The 22,896-nt window shown below is 46.1% G+C and overlaps 1 protein-coding gene across 11 annotated transcripts in view; it reads left to right on the top strand.

Moving 5' to 3' along the window:
• The first annotated feature begins 337 nt into the window (after nucleotides 1-337).
• Dhx30 (DExH-box helicase 30) overlaps nucleotides 338-22,896 on the top strand; it is a 28,029-nt gene continuing 5,470 nt past the window's right edge. Inside the window, exons 1-11 of one of the 11 annotated variants that reach the window (XM_048423254.3) lie at nucleotides 433-493; nucleotides 1,062-1,140; nucleotides 2,219-2,313; nucleotides 5,245-5,364; nucleotides 7,302-7,397; nucleotides 10,487-10,554; nucleotides 16,659-16,789; nucleotides 17,724-17,834; nucleotides 20,280-20,581; nucleotides 21,062-21,182; nucleotides 21,818-21,967. In XM_048423254.3, coding sequence (XP_048279211.1) covers nucleotides 7,327-7,397; nucleotides 10,487-10,554; nucleotides 16,659-16,789; nucleotides 17,724-17,834; nucleotides 20,280-20,581; nucleotides 21,062-21,182; nucleotides 21,818-21,967 — 954 coding nt within the window. In that variant the 5' untranslated portion in view covers nucleotides 433-493; nucleotides 1,062-1,140; nucleotides 2,219-2,313; nucleotides 5,245-5,364; nucleotides 7,302-7,326. Of the gene's footprint in view, nucleotides 494-1,061; nucleotides 1,176-2,218; nucleotides 2,314-5,244; nucleotides 5,365-7,301; nucleotides 7,398-8,580; nucleotides 8,610-10,486; nucleotides 10,555-14,080; nucleotides 14,314-16,658; nucleotides 16,790-17,723; nucleotides 17,835-20,279; nucleotides 20,582-21,061; nucleotides 21,183-21,817; nucleotides 21,968-22,896 lie in introns of those variants that run through there. The other 10 variants (XM_048423256.3, XM_048423260.3, XM_048423252.3 and 7 more) reach the window with 10 other exon arrangements.

A 22,896-nucleotide genomic window follows, 5' to 3' on the forward strand; every position in this document is an offset into this window, starting at 1 on the left:
CCTAAAAGTGCAGAAGGTCAAGGAGGCAGACCCAGGAGAGAAAAGGCACAACTCAGAGCCGCCGCTGGGGACGGCGATACGAAGCAAAGACGGCCACCAGTCCCCAGTTCCCGCCAGCTCCCACGGAACAGGCCGCGCGCGTCGCCGGCCACTCTGCCGGAAGTCCCGCCTGCACCCGGGACTACAGCCGCGCGCCCTCCGGTCAGTGCTCGCATACAGTGTCAGACTGGCCATCTCGCACCGTGAGCTCAGGAACACTACAGGCAGCCCAGGCAGCCGAACGCCTCGCGAGCTCCTAGGAAGCGGCATCCCTCCCAGAAGGGCAGGCCAAAGGCACAGGCCGAGCATCGTCGGAGCCGCAGGCGGAACTTCCGCCTTGGGACCCGGAAGGGACCGCGCCGGCACTGGTGGGAGTTGTAGTCCGCCCGTGGTTGGGGGGGGCCCGCGGCTCATGCGCCGTGCACCGAGGCTTGTTTCACATCTGTAACAACAGGTGAATTGGGCTTTTTATTCTACCCTTTCGTGCCCCTTGAAGCAGCCTGCCACGGTCGGGGGTGGTCGGCGCGAGGAGGGGTCCCGGGTCCGGCAGGCGGCCAGGAGGAAAGTGGGAAGGAGGAGCTGGCCAGCCTGAGGAGCAGGCCGGGCATCCTAGGCCTGCCCGGGAAGCCGGCCCGGCCGAGCCGTGGACAGTCAGGCCTCGGCCTGCGGTTGCCATGGAGCCGGGGCGGGGCGGGGGCCAGACCGGTCTGCCGGGGCGGGCCTCGCTGCCAGGGGCTTTGCGGAGGCCGATGGAGAGGCAGCTTTATTGGCGCGACGACGCCTTCACCTCAGGGGATGCTCCGTTTTCCCTAGGCTGGGCCTGGAGGAAGTCTCCGGAGTGCCCCTAGACCTTTGTCTGCCCCTCCTCCCACTGTGCGATCTGGACCGTTCCTCCAAAGGGAGGCCTGGTGCATTTTTTTTACTCCTTTGGTTTGCCCCGTTTTGCACCGACCTTGTCACTGGGGGAGGCTAAGGGGTGAGGTGTTCTTTGTTTGCTGGTGGTGACTTGTCCCATTTTGCAGGGGGAGACCTAATGCATGTTGGGTCCTTTGTTTGCAGTGAAGTGGAGTCCCAGGGGTCCTCAGAACCCTCAAGCCAAGGGTATGGCGTCAACACGCTTTCTAGATATTCCTTGTGTAAGCAACTTTGGTCATTTAATTGCGGCTTTCCAATGCAGAGACTGTTCACCTTACAACCCCAGTTCATGGGTGTTTGCCATGCACTGTAGCAGGTAGACTGCAGCAGTCCAGTTGCAAGGTCTCAAGTTGTTTTGGATGCAGCCTACTGGTCAGTGCGAAATTATCTGATAATTTCACTTGCAGTTTCTTGGACGGCAGTGACTCCACTGTCATGTGCCATGCTCAGAGTCTTGACATTTCCAGGAGGGAAGACTCTTTCCTGATTTATATATACATATAAACATATGCATATATAAAATTTAGATTTGTGATAATGCTTTTAACTTGTGCATTTATGTATTCTTTGCCAAAGTTTATATCTATGTAGGCCTACCCTACCTGACCCCTAAGGCTACTAATTTCCCATGTATTTTAATTTATGAAGCTATAGTCCAGAGTTTTATCAGCTTTTGGACCCCACTTGTCCTCTCAAAAATGAACCCGATACATCCAGAATACGAGCTGATATGTTAGAAGAGTAGTGTAATATGAACATGTAAAACCATGGGGTTAGAATTTTTAAATACAGATTTTTTCATTCTGTCCTGATGCTATGGGATCCAGGGTAAGTTTTAAAATTGTGTTTCAGTTTCCTTCCCCAGGAAAGAACAGTCTTCACAGAATAGTTGCAGGGGATATATGAAATAAAGTCTATGCACTTCCTTTGTAAACTGAAATTAAGATTTCAGTGCTTGAGATTACCATGATTGTAGTTTTCCCAGTCTGGAAGTGCCATTTTAGATAGATTACTATTATAGCCATTATGGAATTAGAAAAATGAAGGGAAATGCTCTGGGCTTAGAGAAAATGTTCCTAACGTTTTCTTACAGATGCTCTGTGGGGCAGTTCACATTTTGTGGGTCCAGAACTGGTCCAGGGCTTCTTGACTGAGGCCGTTGTGTCAAAAACGTGTTAAAGTTAGAAAATTGATTTCTCTGATTGGTACAGTTTGGCCTCCCAGTGGGGATTGCACTGCAGTGACCTTCCATTGTGTTTTCCAGGAGGAGGCCCAGCCTCGTGATGAGGAATAGCAAGGAAAGAGCTCAGCTCCAGATCGAAAGCCTACGAAATCTGAGCTCCTCGCTGCTTCTATAAGGTAAGGTGGCTTAGCCCTGCTTATAGCATGGAAGGTAAGGTGGCTTAGCCCTGCTTATAGCGTGGTAGTGGGTATTTTGCTTAACCTCACTGTAAAGCGTGTGGTTAACTGCATTTATGATCATCTTAGGACTACTGTTCATAATTTGTCATTATGCAGTCTGTGTGCTTGGAGCCATCATAGTCTCCTAGAGGTTGTATTTCCTCACATAAGAAATTTCAACATACTAGAAATTTTTGTATCTCTATAAATTATATTAGACTGAATCAACTATTTTAAAAAATATCACCACATTACAAGGGAAGTACATTTATTTTGGAACTCTGTGAGATGTCCTAGAACATAATAAAGTGAGGTTTTTGTGGTTTTGGTTTTGGTATTTCAAGACAGGGTTTCCCTGTGTAGCCCTGGCTATTCTGGAACTCCCTCTGTACACCAGGCTGGCCTCGAACTCACTGAGCTCTGCCTGCCTTTGCCTTCCATGTGCTGAAATTAAAGGCGTGTGCCACCACCACCTGACATGAGATATTTTAATATTTCAGTCTCATAGTTTTTGAGGTGAAGACAGGAAAGACTGTAGTATATGGAACTTGTCTGGCAAAGAGAGAATCCAAAAACTTTTTAAAAGCAATACTCAGCTGGGCATGGTAAGTCATGCCTGTAATTCCAGCACTGCGGAGGATTCCTTTGATTGCAAGTTACAATCTGGGCTACAGAGTGACACTTTGTCCCAAAAATCTCTAGCAACTAAAATTAAAACAAAACCCAAGTCTGCTTACATGCAGAGCAACTTAAAAATTCTTATCAAGAAAGTATTGTTTCGGGGCTGGAGAGGTGGCTCAGAGGTTAAGTCTTTGGAAGACTGCTCTTCCAAAGGTCCTGAGTTCAATTCCCAGCAACCACATGGTGGCTCACAACCATCTGTAATGGGGTCTGGTGCCCCCTTCTGGCCTGCAGGCATACACACAGACAGAATATTGTATACATAACAAATAAACAAACAAATAAATAAATAAATAAAAGAAAGAAAGTATTGTTTCTGGGCTGCAGTTAAACTTAGTGGTGTATCTATTGCTCAGCATGCACACGACCTTGTGTACAATTCCCAATACAATTCTCTCCCCAAAAAAGAAAATGTAATTAAAGTATTCAGGCTCCTTTTAAATTAGAACCTAAATTATACTCTTTTCATTTGCATGGAAGGTGTTTGTGTGATGTAGCTTCTTTGAGGAAATGACATTGTTGTTGACATTGTTGACGTTTTCTCTCTTGAGTGCACCATGTCTTAGTGGCTGAAATTCTCAGCATCCTTGGAGAAGAAGAGGTCATGATATGAATTTGAAAGACCAGGTCTTTTACTTCGCACATCCCCACAAGTCGAGAATGAAAGGGAATAGCAGTTAGGGACATCCTCATTGCCTAGAAATGTTGGACGTTAAACTAATGTGCAAAACATGTAGATCTTTTAAAACTAAATCTAGTAAGTGTTAATGGAACTAATTCTAATCCAGAACTACTATTATTAAAAATATCTCTGCCGGAAGCCAGGTGGAAGGTAGCGCACACCTTTAATCCCAACACTCAGGAGACTTTCTGTGAGTTCGAGGCCAGCCTGGTCTAGAATGTGAGGTCTAGAATGTCTGTGAGGACAGCCAGAGCTGTTACACAGAGAAACCCTGTCTCGAAACAATAAATAAATTAATTAAAAGATCTCATGTATGAGTTTGGGTATTTTACAAAACAATATTACTAAATTATAGATGTTACTTTTTCTAGTAATCGCCAGATAAAGCCCTCAGTTCAATGTATTAATACAAGCCAGGCATGGTGGCAGACACTTGTAATTCTTTCACCTGGGAGGTGGATGCAGGAGGATCAGAGGTCAGAAAATGAAGTAAATAAATAAAAATTAAAGAATATGCCAAAACACCATGCATGAGGTGCATACTCTCGGTGCTCAGGGTGCTGAAATAGGAGGTTAGTTTCAAGCAAGCCTGGACTCTATAGTAAAAACCCTCTCTTGGGGAATGGAAAAGCATCAATCAAGATTTCTGGCTAGTAGCTGTGGTCTGTTGTATTTATAATTTATTATTAGTGTTGCCATTAATAATTATTATTTAGGAAATTTATCATTCATTTCATAGGGACTCCACCATAAAAAACTTTGTTTTTTGTTTTTTTGTGACAGGGTTTCTCTGTGTAGCCCTGGCTGTCCTGGAACCCACTTTGTAGACCAGGCTGGCCTCAAACTCACAGAGATCCACCAGCCACTGCCTTCTGAGTGCTGGGATTAAAGGCATGTGCCACCACTTCCTGGCAAAACGTTTTAATTCTGAAGCTTTCTTTGGTCAACTCCTTGACACTGTCAGCCAACTCTCATTCCAAAGGACGCTATCAGGGTTTCTGAAAGCCCAGTTTGTCCTGAGCCAGTTCGCGGTCCTGTTTTCTGATGCCACTTGCTACAAAAAGTCCATAAGGAATTCAGTTTCTTCTTGGAAAGCCAAAGAAAATCTGGCAGTGTTGTAACTGGTTGGAAGTGTGTCTGTCTTGACACCCTTCATCACTTTCTGTTTAACAGGCTTAGAGAGTTTTAGTATGGCAGAAAGAAGGGAGCTGTCACTTAGGAAGCAGCAAGGACAGACTGTGGAGCTGAGCTGGCCTTTGAATTTTTTCTTTCTTTTTTCTTTTCTTTTTTTTTTTTCTTTTTGATTTTTTGAGACAGGGTTTCTTCTGTACAGCTCTAACTGTCCTGGAACTCACTCTGTAGACCAGGCTGACTTTGAACTCAGAGATCCACCTGCCTCTGAGTGCTGGAATTAAAGGTGCCAGCCACCACTACCTTGGCATCTTTAACCTGGGGAGCAGCAGTGGGGACTCACTAGTTGACAGCTTCATTTTCCTGACTTCTGGATAATGTCTCTGTTCTTGCAGTCTTTGCAGATTCTTGAACCAGGAATAGTAATCAACATTCATGGCCTTTTGACCCTCCTTCTCAGGATTCCAGCTTTCTCTCCTGGCCAGAAATGTTCAGCCTGGACTCATTCAGAAAAGGTAAGAATGGGAACAGTTCACATGACTCCATGCCTCTCTTCCCTTTGGTTGGCTACTGTGACAGTTGTGAGCCTACCCCTGTAGTGTGCGGTTCTCTGACCCTCTGGTGTTTTTCCCCAAACCTCTTCCTTTCCTACATAGCTCAGAACTGCTGCTGCCTTTGTGCATGTTTATTTCCTTACTCCCAAAGTGTTCCTTCCTGCCAACCACTGCTTATTAAAATCCTGCCTGCTTTTCTCCTTCCTTCCTTCCCTCCTTCCTTCCTCCCTCCCTCCCTCCCTCCCTTCTTTCTTTTCTTTTTTTTTTTTTCTATAGCCCTGGCTGTCCTGGAACTCACTCAGTAGACCAGGCTGTCATGGAACTCACAGAGATCCTCCTGCCTCTTCCTCCTAAGTGCTGGGATTAAAGGCATGTGCCACCACTGCCAGGTTTTGTCTATCTTTAAATGTTGTACCCTTGAATGTGGGAAGACTCTTTTTAGATAGGAGTGGAAAAATTGAGCTAATCATTTCCAGCCTTACCCTCAAGGCAAAGCTGAAAGTAATTCAGAATTCAATCTTAATCTAGAAGATCCTATAGGCATTTCAGTTTTATGTTTACTGTGAAACCCACACAGCTCTCATACCTTAAAACTTATGAGAGAAGCAGAGCGTGATCGAAATATATTGTATAGGAACTGGAGAGATGGCTTTGAGGTTAAGAGCACTGGACCTGGGTTTGATTCCCAGTACCTACATGGCAGCTCACAGCTGTCTCTGCAACTCCATTCTAGGTGATCCAGCTCCCTTATATGGACAGTCCTGCAGGCAAAACACCAATGCACATAAAATAAAATAAATAAATATTAAAAAAAGAAATATATTGTATGTAGCCAGGCAGTGGTGGCACGCCTTTAATCCCAGCACTCAGGAGGCAGAGGCAGGTGATCTCTGTGAGTTCGAGGCCAGCCTGGTCTACAAAGCAAGTTCTAGGACAGGCTTCAAAGCTACAGAGAAATCTGTCTCCGAGAACAAATATATATATATATATATATATATATATATATATATATATAATGATGTCCTCAAAGAATTGATCCAAATATTGTATTAAAAAAGAAGCATGGGCAACTGCGAGTGCAGTGGTATGACCAGAGGACGTCTGATCACTGGTGCGTGGGAAGATGCTTTGGGCCACCACGGCAGGCAGCTGGTACGATGCCAAGAACGTGCCAGGAACACTCTGAGAACAGAGTTGCTGAGGCAGTACAGTGGGAAATAGAGCTCCAAGCTGCTGCAGCTGCTTAATTTTACTTCATGTATCTCAAAAATTTGGAGCTTCTTAAAAAGGTGGTGTGGCCAGGTGTGGTGGTGCACACCTTTATACCTAGTACTCAAGAGGCAGGCGCGGGTAGATCTCTGTGATTTTGAGGCCAGTATGGTCTACAGAGCAAGTTCCAGGACAGCCAAAACTCTATGCAAAGAAACCCAGTCTTAATGCGCCTGCCCCACAAAAGACTGGCACAGACGACTAAAGCAAAGCATGTAGGATGGATATTGAGATTCACAGAGAGCCCAGATGTGGTGACATAGACCTGTGACTTCAGCCAGCACTTGGGCCCAAGAACTCAAAGTCATCTTTGGTTCAGTGAGTTCAAGGACAGTCTAGTCTGTTAGATATGCTGTCTCAGAAAAACTAAACAAAGCAATCATAAACTTCATAAGATTAGATGAAGAAATAGTTCGGGGCCTTCTGGAGAGTTGAAAAAGATCTCTACAAGGATATCTCTGGTGTCTGTATGAGCCTGTTACTGCTCAATTGTGTGGCAATTGTTGCCCTGCTCCTTAGAACCTGTGGCGCTCCTGAGCTACACTTGCATTCTTAGGGTGAATTATCTCAGTCTTATGCACTGTGAGGGGTGAGAACATGTCACCCTGATGTGTTTTCTTTTCCCCCAGATCGGACCCAGCACAGGCAGCGTCAATGCAAACTTCCCCCACCCCGCCTTCCACCCATGTGTGTCAACCCTGCTCCTGGAGGGACCATCTCTCGAGGTAAGGGAGGAGGAGTCTTGCCTCCAGCAACGGCTTGGTCCAAGAAAATCAGTGGCTAGGTGGGTGGCAGTTGAAACTTTGTACCAGGGACATGTGCTTCTCAAAAGTGAGCCTGGAAGGTAGGCTTAGCAGAACTGATGGGCCCAAGTGAGGATGTACTTACAGTAAGTTTCTTATGATCCTTGGTTGGTGTGACTTCGACCCTATATTCTCCTTGGGCCTCCACGTGTGGCCTAAAAGAAATGTTAGGATAAGTTGAGTTGTTAAAGCACCAACATGGAGAAGCTTCTAGGCTCTTTTGTTTCAGAGAGAGCAAATGCTTGAAGCAGGGTCAGAACAAAACACTGACTCAGCCTGGTACCCTCCATCTTAGATGCTTGGATGCTATCTTCCCCAGTACCTAAAAGGACTTTGCTGACATTAAAGTCTACCTGACAGTCCTTTGGCGAGATGGCCTATCTTTTTGATGAGGAAGAATATCTAAATACCCAGATGAATGATGGCTCACCTCAAGTGAATGTATACCTAGGGATAGAGACAGTAGTCAGTGCACATGTATTTTTTTTATTTACTCTTATGTGCATTAGTGTTTTGCCTATATGTACGTTTGTGTGAGGGTGTCTTGGGTATCAGAGTTACATACAGTAATTAGCTGTCATGTGGGTGCTGGTAATTGAACCCCAGGCATCTGGAAGAGCAGTTAATGCTCTTAACTGTTGAGCCATCTCTCCAGCCCTGAGCACACGAATCTTTACCTTCCCTCAGAGGTCAGTCTTTTTTCTCCATTTGCCAAGCCCAGCATTCCTGGGCCTTTGTATTGTGACAGGAGTGCTTCCTGCCTTGGCTGCCTGTGCATCTGTCTAGTGGAGAGAACAGTATTGCAGGCCATGGAGGTTTTGCTCCTCCAAAGTGGGTCTGTCTAGTCTAGTTTCTGTAAAGTAGGACCGGTGTGGGGAGCAGTTTCTGTGGTCCTGATGCTGCCAGGATTCCAGGCTGTTTCCAGTGTTCTGCCCTCCACTCTGCCTTGACCCTGACTTTAGACAGCAGCATAGCATAAATACATACTTCCAGCCCTGTGACCACCTGACTGGTTTTAAAGAAATGCCACCCCCTACTATTGCTAAAACAGGAGTTGATTGCCCTTTTTTTTTTCCTTTCTTAAAATGCCCTGTAACTCGAAAAGGCTGAACGTTAACATTTCCAACATGGCAGGTGAGTGGCTTTGAGAGTGTTAGGTGTGCTATGGCTGAGATCCAAGATTCTTAGCTTGGGTTAACTAGGGGTCAGATAGGCAGTGCCTGCTTGAATGCCAAGGAGCACACTATGTTCTTGGGATGGATCACTGCCCTGTGGGGTGACCCATAGGTGCCACACACTCCTTTTCTAGCTGTGCCTCCAGAAGACATCCTGACATGCATATACTCTTAGGCCTTCTTCCTCTCACGCTGCTTTTGTGGGGGGGAGGGGAGGGGGTGGGGGTGGGCATTGAACACAGGGCCTTACAAATGTAATGCTAGGACTCTACCATTGACTTATATTCCCTCCTTCATCTCCTCCTCTTCTTTTTTATTTTTGGGATGGAGACTTACTGTGTTGTACAGGTTGACTTTGAACTTCTAGGCTAAGCAGTTTGTTGTCTTGCTTTAGCCTCCTAGTAGCTGGGCTTATAGATACTGCACCTTGCATGGCACTCTAGCGGCTTCACTTGTACTTCTGTCCTTAAGAAGCTATGAAAGCCAGGCGGAAGTGGTACACTTCTTTAAGCCCAGCATTCGGGAGGGAGAAGCCGGCAGAGCTCTGTGAGTTTGAGGCCAGCCTGGTCTACAGAGTGAGTTCTAAGACAAAGCTATAGGGAAACCCTGTCTCAAAAAACAAAAAAGAAAGAAAGAAAGAAAGAAAGAAAGGAAAGAAGGAAGGAAGGAAGGAAGGAAGGAAGGAAGGAAGGAAGAAAGGAAGGAAGAAGCAAGCTGTGAAAGCCACATGTGGACATGGACACCTGTAATCACAACAGTAGGAAAACAGGAGGATCAAGGGTTCTCGAACAGTCTTGGTTCCAATAGTACATGGGACTTTGTCTCCCCATACCCTAGAAAAAGAAGGTATAAGGTAAAAATACTGTGCTGGATCGTGGATAGCACCACTATCCAGTAGTGATGCACACCTTTAGTCCCAGACTCAGGAGGCAGAGACAGGCAGATCTCTGAGTTCAAGGCCAACTTGGTCTACAGAGTGGATTCCAGGCTGGCCAGGGTTACATAGAGAACCCCTGTCTTATAAATCAAATCAAATCAAATCAAATCAAATCAAATCAATAGCACCCAGGAGACAGTGACTGATTGTATTGAGCAGAGATCATCAGAGTCAAATTTAGAATTGAAAGAAAAAAAAAAAAGATCATCTCCTTTCCAAACCTTTTCCTTTCTTACTGCCAATCTCTTACCAAGGGAAGGGTGAATAAATCAAGAAACTTACCTGTAAGGGTCCTCTGTGCGTCTTTTCCTTCCTGCCCAGAACTGAGGCTTGGGACACTAGAAATACTCCAGGATCCCCTGCCCAGACTCATGACCACAGTTTGCTCCTTCCTGTGCGTTCCGTATGCAGTTGTGTTTTTTCCTGATGCGGCATTTTTACATTGAGGGATATGTGGCAATCGCATGTGTAAGGGTGCTTGCCTGGCTCTATAGCTCTTTACCTTCCCATCGCCAGTCAGCTTAACCATGTCTTCTTGTTGAGTAAGTTGTCACATGCTGGCTGAGACCCCAGTTGTTTCAGTGTTGCTAGCCCCTTCCCTATTTCTGTCAAAGGTACTGTGGTGTGCACCAGGGCCTCAGTAGTTATGGCTTTCCTCCTTGCGCCTTTTGATGCTTAAAGTTTTAGTTCCTACGCTGGGCATTTGGATGGTACCTGGATTCCTAGCACTTGGGAGGCTGAGTCAAAAAAGGATTGTTACAAGTTTGAGGCAGCCTGGGTTACATAATTAGTTCCAGTTCATTCTGGGCTGTAGAGTAAGGCCCTGTTTAGAAATATAAGTAGGCTAAGCTAAACATTTACCTTCGGACTCAGATCCTCTGCACCTTGATTCCATTTAGTGGAGATGTCCTGCCTGATCCAGAAGTGGACAGAAATATCTCTCAGAGCTGGCGAGATGGCTCAGCAGGTAACAGTTTTTGCCATGCTATTCGGATGACCTGAGTTCAATCCCTGAAGCCCACGGTGGAAGGATACATACACAATAAAAGTTAATAAAATAAAATTTAAATAAAAGCAAATATCTCTGAGTTAATAAACCTTTTATATCTTTTTATTTTTTTTTAAAGACAGACAGGGTTTTACTTTGTAGCTTTGCTTGACTTGAAATTTGTGTGTAGACCAGAATGTCCTGGAACTCACAGAGATTTGCCTGCTTCTGCCCCCTGAGTGCCAGAATTAAATTTATGAGCCACTGTGCCCAGCTATCTTTCAGGTTTTGCTGTCATGTTTTTCTGTTGTAGTTAACTCTGTCGTGATAGTAGGAAAGCAGTTACTGATATTACATAAGCAAATGAGCGTAGCTTTGCTCCACTAGCTTCCTTATAGGTTGGAAGGGCTCTTCTCTTGGTAAGAGCATTTGCCTAGCTTGAGATTAACCCCCAGCACTGGTTCTCCCTGTGCTCAACAGGATCAGTAGTTCAAGGTCATCTTTGGCTAAAGGCAAGTTCAAGGTGAGGCTGGAGTAAATGAGATCATGCTTTAAACACCAGCAACAAGAGCTTATAGTAACAGCATTGGACTGGATTTGTTCTGCACTCAATGGTTTGCCAGTCCCTGCTCTGAACCCCTGGGAGAAGATGAGATGAGATGGCTCCTGAAAGCTGATTGAAAGAGCACTTCAATCACATTGATCTGCCTGCCTTTGCCTCCCCAGTGCTGGGATGAAAGGCATGCACCCCCACTCCCACCCAGCATGAGCTTTTGTTTTTAGATTTTATTTATTATTATAGTGTATAATGGGTGTGTATAGCATGTGTCTGGGTAGATACATGCCAGGGTGTGTGTGTGGAGGTCAGAGGACAACTTTGTTGAGTCAGTTTTCTCCTTCCACCTCTCTGTGGGTTGTGGAGAATTAAGCCTATGGCCTCATGCAGGCTAGCCAGTCACTATGCCATTGATTCATAGCCCCAGCTCTTTTTTGTTTTAGAAACAGGGACTTATTCTGTATCCTAGGCTGGCCTTGTCTCCCAATAGTCATCCTGCTTCAGTCTATAAAGTGCTGGGATTATAGGCAAAGCCACAATGCTTACATTGATTGTTTTTTTTCTTAATGATTTTTTTTTTATTATTATTTTGTGTGCATTGGTGTTTTGCCTGCAATGGTGTATGTCTGTGTGAGAGTTCGGATCCCTTAGACCTGGAGTTATAGACATTGTGAGCCACCAACTGCATGCTGGGAATTGAACCCAGGGCTTCTGAAAGAGCAGCTGGTGCTCTTAACCACTGAGCCATCTCTCCAGCTCCTTTGATTTTTTTTTAACATAAAATTTCAAGCATCTGTTCAAAATATGTTTTCTAAAATTAGAGAAAATGAGCAAGGTGTGGTGGCACATGCCTTTGGAAAGCAGAGAGGCAGGTCTCTGTTTGAAGCCAGTGAGTCCAGGACATCCAGGGCTGTTACACAGAGAAAAGAGAACTCTGTCTTAGGAGAGGGGGCGGGGAGAGAGAGAGACAGAGAGAGAGAGAGAGAGAGAGAGAGAGAGACTTGTTTCCTTCAACTGTGAGTCAGCCACTGTTGTGCCCACCCTGGCTTGCTAAACTTCTCTGTTCCTTTGAAGACATTTGGGCTATTTACAGTCTTCGAGGACCATTTTTTAAGCTGGTTAGTAATGAGTCACACCACAAAATGCAAAGTTGTTGAGAAATCATGCTCTGCCCTATATATAGATCTGGGTGGGGGTGCTTAACACGTACAGGTGGTGTCTCCTGTGACAGCTGCCTCAGGTTTTTACCTATCCTTAAATGTATTTTGTGTGAATGGGTGTTTTGCTTACATGTATTTCTGTGTACTATGTGCATTCCTGGTATCAGCAAGAGCCAGAAGAGGATGTCAGATCCCCTGGAAATGGAGTTACACCGTTCTTTTTCTCTATATTATTTTTTTTTAATATTTTATTTTATTGGTTTTTCTAGACAGGGTTTTTCTGTAGCTTTGGAACCTGTCCTGGAACTCACTTTGTAGACCAGGTTGGCCTCGAATTCACATAGATTCTCCTGCCTCTGCCTCCCGAGTGCTGGGATTAAAGACGGGCACCGCCACCACCACCCCATCACAGTTATAATTCTTATCCTTTGGAAGAGCATCTAGGGCTCTTAACTGATGAGCCATTTCTGTAGCCCTTACATCAGATTTTATTTTATTTTTTTGGCTCAATATTAAGTTCTGGCTTCAAAATTTCTATTTTCTGTTGCCAGTGCTGACCTTAAACTTCCAGTCCTCCCGACTACTTCCCAGTGCTGGGATTTCCAGGTGTGCCCCACTATACATTCTTGATGGTCAAACCTGGTGACCATTATAGAGGCTGGGCAAGCACTACCAACTGAACACCATCCCAGACCTGTTTTTTGTGGTTTTTTTTTTTGTTTGTTTGTTTTCATTTTTGAGTTCCATTGTATAACCTAAGTTAGCCTGGAACTTCCTATGGAGACCAGGCTAACCCCAAACATGGTGCAGTCCTGTTTCTGCCTCTTGAGTGATGGGACTGTAGTCATGGGCCACCACTCTTGGCTAGTAATATATTTTTTAGTTTTTCCTTTTTCTTGTGTAAAGACAGAGTTTCTCCGTAGCTTTGGCTGTCTTGTAACTCCCTCTATAGACCACGCAGTCTGAAACTCAGTCTTGAACTCACAGAAATCTACCTGCCTCTGCCTCCCGGGTGCTGGGATTAAAGGCCTGAGCCACCACCGCCCAGCTCAGAAGTAATGTTTTAATAAGCTCTCCAGGGGATTATTCAAGTCAAGAATTAGAAAACAAATTTCTTCTTCCCAACCTACCCAACCTAAATTGCCAACCCCTGACCGAAAACTTTTTTCCCACGGTGCTCACACTCTGAGGTCCTTGCTCATAGCCACTCCCTTCAGATTTGCTCCACACAGCCTTAAGAGACAGAAGAGGAGTCAAATCCAGGCACAGTAGTTTGGAAGTGGGATTCCACTGTCTTCACACAAGTGAGAAAGAACTTAACTCTTAACTGAGGAACTAGCTCAGTTCTTGGCATTATGCCCCAAAGTAGGTGCTGTCTCCTTCAACTCCAGTTCAGGGGGTTAGGTCAGTTCATGTTCAAGAGGTCTTTCCTACTAAAAAGTCTTCACCAGATTTATCCATGGGAAATGGGTGCCCCACTCTCATCTACATCCAAGTCCATTAGAAGGCAGCCTATAAGGAATTTACTATGTGTAGGACCTGAAGGGAACTTGGGTCATTTCCTTGAATGGTCCTCGAGCAAATATACTAAAGTGTACTAAAGTCATACACCCCCTTTTCCTGCTTGAGCTCCAGATGCCCAGTCTGGTTTGAATTTTCTGGGCTGTGTTTTGCAGGCTGGCATCCTAGCTCTCTTGCTCCCAGCCTAGCACCGAGTCCCCCTGGCCAGCAGAGGGCGCTCGGCATTCCTTTCGGCCGCTGAGCCCTGGGCGGTGCTGTCGCAGGCTGGGGCCGCGGGGATCGGCGGGATCGCTATGGCGTCTGCCAGGCGGCTCGTGGCGCTGGCTGCTAGCGTCTCTCCGCGTCTGCGACCGCCGGATCCCCGCGCTGCCGGGCGACAAGGACTCTCACGTAGCTTCTCATCAAGCTTCGTCCGCCCCGATGGCACTCAGGAGGCTTCCGAGATCGAATCAGAGGTGGCTCCTGGCGAGCCTGGGGAGGGCGACGGAAGCATGGTGAACGGTGAGGGTTGTGTAGCGGATACTGGGCTGCGACGTCCTTGACTAGGGAAGGCAAGTGAGGGGTAAGGGACTGAGGCTGGCCTGGCAGGAGGACTCTAGTCACGAAAGAGGTTTAAACCTCTTAATCAGTAGATCTCTACCTGCTGTTAGAAAGCCTTGTGTGGCTTAGGTTCACCTAGACCCGAGCACGTCTGCACGTGGGTGGGTCGGGGAAAATCACAAGAATAGCCTACTTTCTGTCAGGTTGGGTGGTATTGAGGATTAGCTCTGTCATCACAGTCGGACTTAGTCCCAAACACACCTAGAATTTCAGAATCTCAAATAGAGGTGGGGTGTCTTCTTTGGTAGACTGACTGTTTGGTTCCTGACTTGGGCAGAGAATGGAATTGGTGAGAACATCATGGCCATTAAGATAGGTAGAATGAGCTATTCGGCTTTTCCCATCTGAAGAACTGGGCGTGTGGCGCCTGTCACATCTGTGGGTTTAGTGGGTTACTTGAAGTAGGGATACAAGATGGGATCAACTCTCCTTGAGTCTACTTAGGTATTGTTTATTAGCTGCTTGATTCTTACTGATTTGTAACAGCACGTAGGCGAGTATGTCAGGTAGGATACTCCTTTGTGCTAGCTGACGCAGGTGTTTGCCCAGCTAAATATCCCTAACTAGATAAAAGCTTCCATCAGACACTTTGGAGGACTGTTTTCAAAATACAACACTGATGAGATGGTTCGGCTGGTTAAAGTGCTTGCTGTACAAATCTGGTGGACGTAGACCCAAGTTCCAACCCCCGAGCCCAGCAGAGGGAGAGAACAGGCTTGCAAGGGTTGTTCTCTGGCCTCCAAATGGGGGACTCACATACACACTGTAATAATAAAATAATTTTTTAAAAAGATTTATTTTTATTATGTATACAACATTCTGCCTCCGTGTATGCCCACACACCAGAAGAGGGCTCATTACAGATGGTTGTGAGCCACCATGTGGTTGCTGGGATTTGAACTCAGGACCTCTGGAAGAGCAGCCAGTGCTCTTAACCTCTGAGCCATCTCTCCAGCCCCTAAAATAATTTTTTTGAGACAGTCTCATGACATAGGATCTTTAGCTGCCTCTGCCTCCCAACTGCTGGGGTGGCACACACCTTTAATCCCTGTACTCTGAAGGCACGCATCTGTGAGTTCAAGGACAGCTAGGGCTGTTACACAGAGAAAGCCTGTCTTGAAAAACCAAAAATAAATAAATAAATAAAAGTTTGCAGCATCTATCAGGCAATGAATGCATTTTTGAAAAGACAAAAGAATTAAATGCAGCTGCTACCTGAACATTGCTGGCATTGTAGGTACCCACTGAGGAAAAACAGATCAATTGCTGTGTAAATACTTCCTAACTTATTACGATGAAGCCAGTGCACAATACTGCATGGAGCACCACCAAGTTCTGTTATAGGGTGGTACACGTTGAACATAATGCCAGACAGTGAAGGCCTTATATCTTGTGAAGATTTCTGGTGCTGTATGTTGATGGGCCTTTTATTTTGTTATGAGCTGCTCTGAATTGCCTTTATGTGGTTGACTAAGCCCTGTCTGTCAGGAACTGCTGCTGGAGGGGACATCTCAGCCATTTGTATTATTTCTATTTTGAGGTTAATGCAGAGACTAAGTGAAGGGAAGGAGATAGCCCTTGTGTGTCTGATGCACCCTCTTCCCCTTGATGCCAGGGGATAGGAAAGGATTTGCTCCTGTCTCTTCCTGGCTGAGACTTTGGACTGTAGAGCAGCTTCTGCAGAGTGCTGCGGTATAGTTGAGATTGGCGGCGCATTCTTCAAAGTCTGCATCTCATCACTGGCATACATGGGGCCTGAAAGGATCAGTATCAGCTCAGGACTCCCAAGACCAAGATCAGTACCAATACTTTGATAACTGGAACCTTGGTGGTCAGCCTAAGGAGTGGCCAAATAAGTGTCTAGCTTTAGGAATATAAGCTAATGTTTTAGCAAGGCAGAGGAAATGAGAGAGAAGGGCAAAGCCTGCCAGAGCCATTTTGCCATGCTGAAGCTGTCCAGAGTCCCTTCGGGGCCTGTCCTTCTAGTTGTGTGAACCACTTTAGGGGGTCTTGATCTCTTATGTACATGCATGGAAGATATGTGTTTTGTTTTATTTTTTTGAGTACCTTCTTTCGGACATCAGACTCGTGGAGTTTATTGACCACCTAACCCTTTTCCAAGGACTCCTAACTCTACTGAATGCTTTGGGGTCCTGAGCCAACAACTTTAGCCCAGAGTGGCTTTGGTATACCCTACGGAGTTTCAAAAGAAAGATAATTGTAATTATTTTATTTTTATTTCTTAGCTTCTAGGGACCTATTGAAAGAGTTTCCACAGCCCAAAAACCTTCTCAACAGCGTCATTGGAAGGGCTCTCGGCATCTCACATGCAAAGGACAAGTTGGTCTATGTGCACACAAACGGACCGAAGAAAAAGGTAACTCTGCTGGTGGCTAAGGAATTCACTGCCGTTTTCTCTCTCTTGACTTTTTTTGTCAAAGAGGCTCAAGTGGGTGTTCTGTTTTGTTTGCCTTTTGTTTTGTTTTGGTTTTGAGACAGGGTTTCTTTGTGTTAGCCTTGGTTGTCCTGGAACTAGCTCCGTAGACCAGGCTGACCTAGAGCTCATAGAGATCTGCCTACCTCTGCCTCCTCAGTGCTGGGATTAAAGGCATTGCTTTTCATTGTTTTGTTTTGAGATAGGGTCTTATGTAGCCTCGGTTGACTTGGATTGCTGGTCCTCCTGCTTATAGGTCCCAAAAACTGAAGGTATTGTCCACACATTAAAAAAAAAAGTATTATAGATGTGTTCTACTGTGTTCAGCCAGAATGGGTCTAAATGTTAACAATCAATTGAGAATCTCATAATACAATTAGATTTGAAGAGCCACCAAAAGTCCACATGCTTTATTCAGGGAAAGCCAACACAGCAGGTGGGTAAGGAATGCTCATCTTGTCTAAGAGGCCACTGTAGTGCTCCCTGAGTTTGGTCTAAAAAGGAAGGCATGGCAGAGGGGATGATGAGCATTCCTGCTCCAAGAGTGTTAAAAAGCCTAGACCCCACAGAAGCGTTCAGTAAACCATTCTGAGTGAAAGTTTTGCTTGGTTGTTTGCTTTGAGACAGGGTTTCTCTGTGTAGCCCTGGCTGTCCAGGAACTCACTCTGTAGACCAGGCTGGCCTTTTACTCAAAGAGGGGCACCAGGATCTGCCGCCTAGGTGCTGGGTTTAAAGGACTGTGCCACCACACCCAGCTTGTTTGCCTGCTTCCCTGGAGTTGACTTTGTAACTTGATCCCCTTATCCCCATTTCTGCAGAGCTGTGGTTACAGGTGGGGTGACCACACCTACTTTTTTATTCCCTTTCACTTTCCTAGAAAGTCACCCTGCACATCAAGTGGCCCAAGAGCGTGGAGGTTGAAGGCTATGGCAGCAAGAAGATTGATGCTGAGCGACAGGCTGCAGCAGCGGCGTGCCAGCTATTCAAGGTGAGCTGCCTTTACTGAAGGCCCGCGGGCCTGGGAAACTGCTAGTCCTTGCTCTCTCTCTATAGTGGTTTTGGTTCCAGGGACATCTTGGTAGATGTTGATGCAGTGTTCAGTCATTCACCTTTTCTGAGCCCTTCCCACTTCCTAGTTTTATTCTTTTTGTATATATGTGTATGTATGTGTATGTGTTTGTGAGTATATATGCCTGTGTGTAGCCCAGAGGTCCAGTACGGGCCTCATTCCTCAGTTGTCTACTGCTTTTCTGTTTATTTTATTGTTTGAGACAAGCAAGATCTTACTGTGTAGCTTTGATGCCCTAGAACTACCTATGTGGTCCAGACTAACTTTGAACACAGTCTGAGACTAAAGGTCTGCTTTACCACAATTGGATTGTTTACATTGTTGTTTGAGATTGTTTGAGATCTATCTCTGTGCCCTGGGTCTCAGTGATTAGGCTGGGTTGGTTGACTGGCTAGCGTCCCATGATCCAACTGTTTCTGCCTCCCTAACCCTGGGATTAAAAGTGCAAACCTTTACCACCTGGTGTTTGTACTTGACAGTTGAGGAATTCAGGTCTTCATTCTTGTGTGGCAAGCCCTTTTTTAATTGAGCTATCCAACTCCCCAGCCCTTGACTCATAGAATTTAATTTTTTTTTTCTGAGATGTGTCTTACTGTGGCCTGGAATTCATTATTGTAGAGCAGACTGGCTGCCTGGCTGTTTCAGTGTCAGAATTAAAGGTGTGCACCACCACCATTGATTGTTTTGTTTTGTTTTTTTGTTTTTTGTGACAGGGTTTCTCTGTGTAGCTTTGGATCCTGTCCCAGAACTGGTTCTGGTTCTGCAGAATAGGCTGGCCTTGAACTCACAGAGATTCGCCTGCCTTTGTCTCCCACTGAACCACCATCACCAGACCCAGACCCCCCCCCCTTTTAAAGATATTTAGTTTGCATGTGTTGCTGGCCTACATGTGTAATTGAAGGTGGAGGTTTCTGTCAGGACCTCAATCAGCTATGTTCCGCCAGGCGCTTCCCAAATAACCACTCAGAGACTTAATGTTGATTAATAATAAGTGCTCAGGCTTACTACTAACTAGCTTTTACACCTTAAATTAACCCATTTCTTTTTATCTACATTCTGTCATGTAGCATTACCTTTTTCTTTGATCTTGCACCTCCCTTTTCCTCTCCATGTCTGGGTGGTGACTCCTCCCTGCCCTGCTTCTTTCTTGTGTCCTTAGTTCCATTCTCCCTGAACCTTATCAACTTCTTTATTAAACCAGTCTCAGTGACATGTTTTTACACAGTGTAAAGGAATAGTCCACATGCAATTCGTGCATGCCTGGTGCCCCTGAAGGTCAGAAAAGGGCTAAAGGCATGTGATATCCTACTGTATTCTTTTGAGTCTTAGAGTTTTATAGTTTGTGATCAGGCAGTGTGACTTCTCCAGCTTCACATTTCTTAAGATTATTTTGGTGTTGGCGCTTTTATGGCTCTTTGTTATTTTAAGAGTTTTATGTTTTTGTGTTTGTTTTGACATTTACATTGAAGTTTTGATAGTGATTCTATTGTCTACATTTTCCTTCAATCCTTTACTATCTCCAATGTGTAAGGATTTAATCTCATTAGGATAAACATCTGAACCAAGTACATTGTTCTTTTTGACAGTGTTAAAAATGGCATTATATGCCAGGTGCGGTGGCACACGCCTTTAATCCCAGCACTTTAGAGGCAGAGGCAGGTGGATCTCAATGAGTTTGAGGACAGCCTGGTCCACAGAACTAATTCCAGGAAGGCTCCAAAGCTACAGAGAAATCCTGTCTCGAAAAATCAAAAGGTTTGGGAGAGACAGATCAGCAGTTAAGAGCACTGGCTACTCTTCTAGGGGACTTGAGTTCAATTCCTAGCACGTACATGGAGAGTCACAAACATCTATAACCCCAGTTACAAGGGATATGATACCCTGTTCTGGCCTTGAGAGGCACTGCACAAACATGATGTACAGACATACCCACAGGTAAAACACACACATACATACACACACACAACAATAACAACAACAACCCAAAAAAATTTAAAAAAGGAAGAACTCAAAGAATTCAAGATGTAACCCAGTGAAAGAGACCCTCACCCAGCATGTGCACCACCACAGCCCAGCTCAGATCTCGGCGTTTTTAAGTCTTCTCTTCCTTTTCTCCTTTGCTCTGTCAGTCTGTTCTTCCTTTCTATTATTGTTTATTGAGGTGGACTCACTGCAGAAGTAGGACTAGATCGTGAGGTCCTTCTCTTTGAGCTTCCATTCCTGGGATGACGAGAGTTCCCCCTCATGCCTAGATTGAAGTGTTGTTTTTATTCCCCTTGCTGGCCAGGGCTGGTGTGTAGCAGAGCACAGGCTGACTAATTGTGTGATGATGGTGTGCTCCTCACAGTTTTCTCTACCCAACAGGGCTGGGGTCTGCTGGGTCCACGGAATGAGCTGTTTGATGCAGCCAAATACCGAGTGCTAGCTGATCGTTTTGGGTCTCCAGCTGACAACTGGTGGCGTCCAGAACCCACCATGCCTCCAACTTCCTGGCGGCAGCTGAATCCTGAGACCATTCGGCCAGCGGGTCCTGGAGGCCTATCCCGAGCTTTGGGCCGAGAGGAAGAGGAAGATGAGGAAGAAGAGCTCGAAGAGGGGACCATTGATGTGACGGAGTTTCTGTCCATGACCCAGCAAGACTCCCACAACCCACTCAGGGACTCAAGGTACCTCTTTGACAGAGGATGCAGGGAACCCTGACCATGTCTTGGCTTGGGATCAGTCTTCTCTGAGCCCCACATATGGGAGGGCTCTGCCCAACACTTTCGTCTTCATGTCCTATTGCTCAGTGTGTCTCCCCTGTTTGGGGAAAGGGGAAGGATGGGGTAGTACACTGGTAACTACTGTCTTGGGCTGTGGCTGGGCTCCTGCAGACAACACATGATCTTGCTTCCCAGCTCACACTCGGGTCCCACCTTCTCAGCATTCACTCTGCTCACTTCTCCCTGGGGAAACCAGGGGACTGAGGGCTCCTGCAGTGTGACTGAAGAGGCAGTAGTTGCTGGCCCAGTCATTTCATGCCTCCAGCCTATCTGTTACTGTGTCCAACCTTACCCCATACCAGGATTTTGTCCCAACCTTACCTCCCAGAGAAACTTGTCCAGGAAGACAGCAGACTTTTTCATCTAAACTATTTGTCCTCATAGAGGGGGTTCCTTCGAAATGACAGATGACGACAGTGCTATTAGAGCTCTGACCCAGTTCCCACTTCCCAAGAACCTGCTGGCCAAAGTGATTCAGATTGCAACGTCCTCCTCCACAGCTAAGGTGAGTTGGCTCTCCCAGAAGTGCACTTGCTTGTGCCTGTCTTCCCAGGGCTCAGCAGGAAGGAAGCCTTGGGTATGGGTGAGGGCTCGGGGTGCCTGTCTCAGCGCCCGCCTAGGCCAAGTGGAAGGACATGGGATCCTTGATGGGTGGAAAGCAAAGCAGCAGGGACAGGAAAAGGCTGGGGACTGCTGACCGAAAGACTGGATCCGTGACCAAGTGGTAGGTTAGGGTGTGCAGGAAGAAGAGTGGGTGCCTGAACTGTGTCATAAGTGTCATCAGTGATGCCGCAGCAAGGGGTCTCAGAGGAGGTATAAGGCCTTTCATCCTGTCAGGACATACCTGGCTTTTGGCTCATGCCAACAGTTCTAGCCCCAGTCTTTCTTGAAGGTGCTAATTAGATGTGGGTTAGGAAGACAGGTAGCAGTATCACATGAACCCCATCTTCTGCTACAGAAATTGGGAAGCAAGCTCAGAACCAGGGCCACACAGGGCATAAAGCAGGAGGGACAAAGGGAAGTCAGAATATAGGACTCTGGTTGTGTCCAGTCTAGTGTGACTGGTGTGGTAACGGTCATGATGCGCTCCATCTCTGGATTCCCAGCCTTTTGTAACCTTCTCATTTACCTTCTATGTAGAACCTCATGCAGTTCCACACTGTGGGCACCAAGACCAAGCTGGCTACACTCACTCTGCTCTGGCCCTGTCCCATGACCTTTGTTGCCAAAGGGCGTCGCAAAGCTGAGGCTGAGAATAAGGCAGCAGCCTTGGCTTGCAAGAAACTGAAGGTGAGTCCCTTTGTCTAGGACAGATTAGTCAGCTTTTCTAGGAAGTAAAACACACCTGGCCTTGGGCTGTTTGTACCCAGGTAGGAAAGGATCTGTTTCCATGACTACTTCCCCAGAGCCTCTGCGGGGACTTTGCCTGTGAGCTCAGCCTTACTAGCACTTGATCAGAACCTAGGTGAAGCCAGAGCTCTCTCAGCAAAGAGGTGTGAACGTAGAGCTTGGAGCCCAGAGAGATCCTGCAGACCTTGGTGGCCAAGTGAAAAATCTGATGTACATTTAGAATGAAAATTGAGGCAGTAAGTGGCATAAAGTGATGGCAGAGTGGCTACAGCTGGCAGGTTGTGTGTCACCCCCCCCCCATTTTCTTTTAAATACATATCCACCATGGCAGACATATGGAGGCCGCAGGAAGATATGCAGGAGTCATTTCTCTCTTTTTACCCTGTGGATTCCAGGGATCAAACTCAGCTCACCAGACTTGCTGGCAAGCACACCCTCCTCTTTGTTTTTTAAACTTGAGACAGAGTCTGGTGTATCCCAGGCTGACCTGATACTTATTACACCGCTGAGGATAACTGTGAGCTTCTAGACTTTCTGCATCCATTTCTTGGGTGCATGTGCTACCATACAGTGCTGGAGACCAAACCCAGTTTCATGTATATTAGGCAACTGACCACCCACCCAGCTGAACTACATACATCCCCAGCCTGACCTCCAACCCCCGTCCTTTTGAGACAGAACCTCACTAAAGCTCAGTCTGGCCTAGTACTTTCTCTGTAGCTCAGGCTGACTTCCAACTCATAGTCTTGTCTCATCCCAAATGGTAGGATTATCAGTGGATGCCATTAAGCCTGGCAGGTTTTTTTTTTTTTCTTCTTCTTCCAGGATTGGGAATTGAATATAGGTACTCCTCATGTGTGGTGGCCACT

Source organism: Myodes glareolus, chromosome 4, assembly GCF_982192425.1.
Source record: "Myodes glareolus chromosome 4, mMyoGla1.1, whole genome shotgun sequence".
NCBI lineage: Eukaryota > Metazoa > Chordata > Mammalia > Rodentia > Cricetidae > Myodes > Myodes glareolus.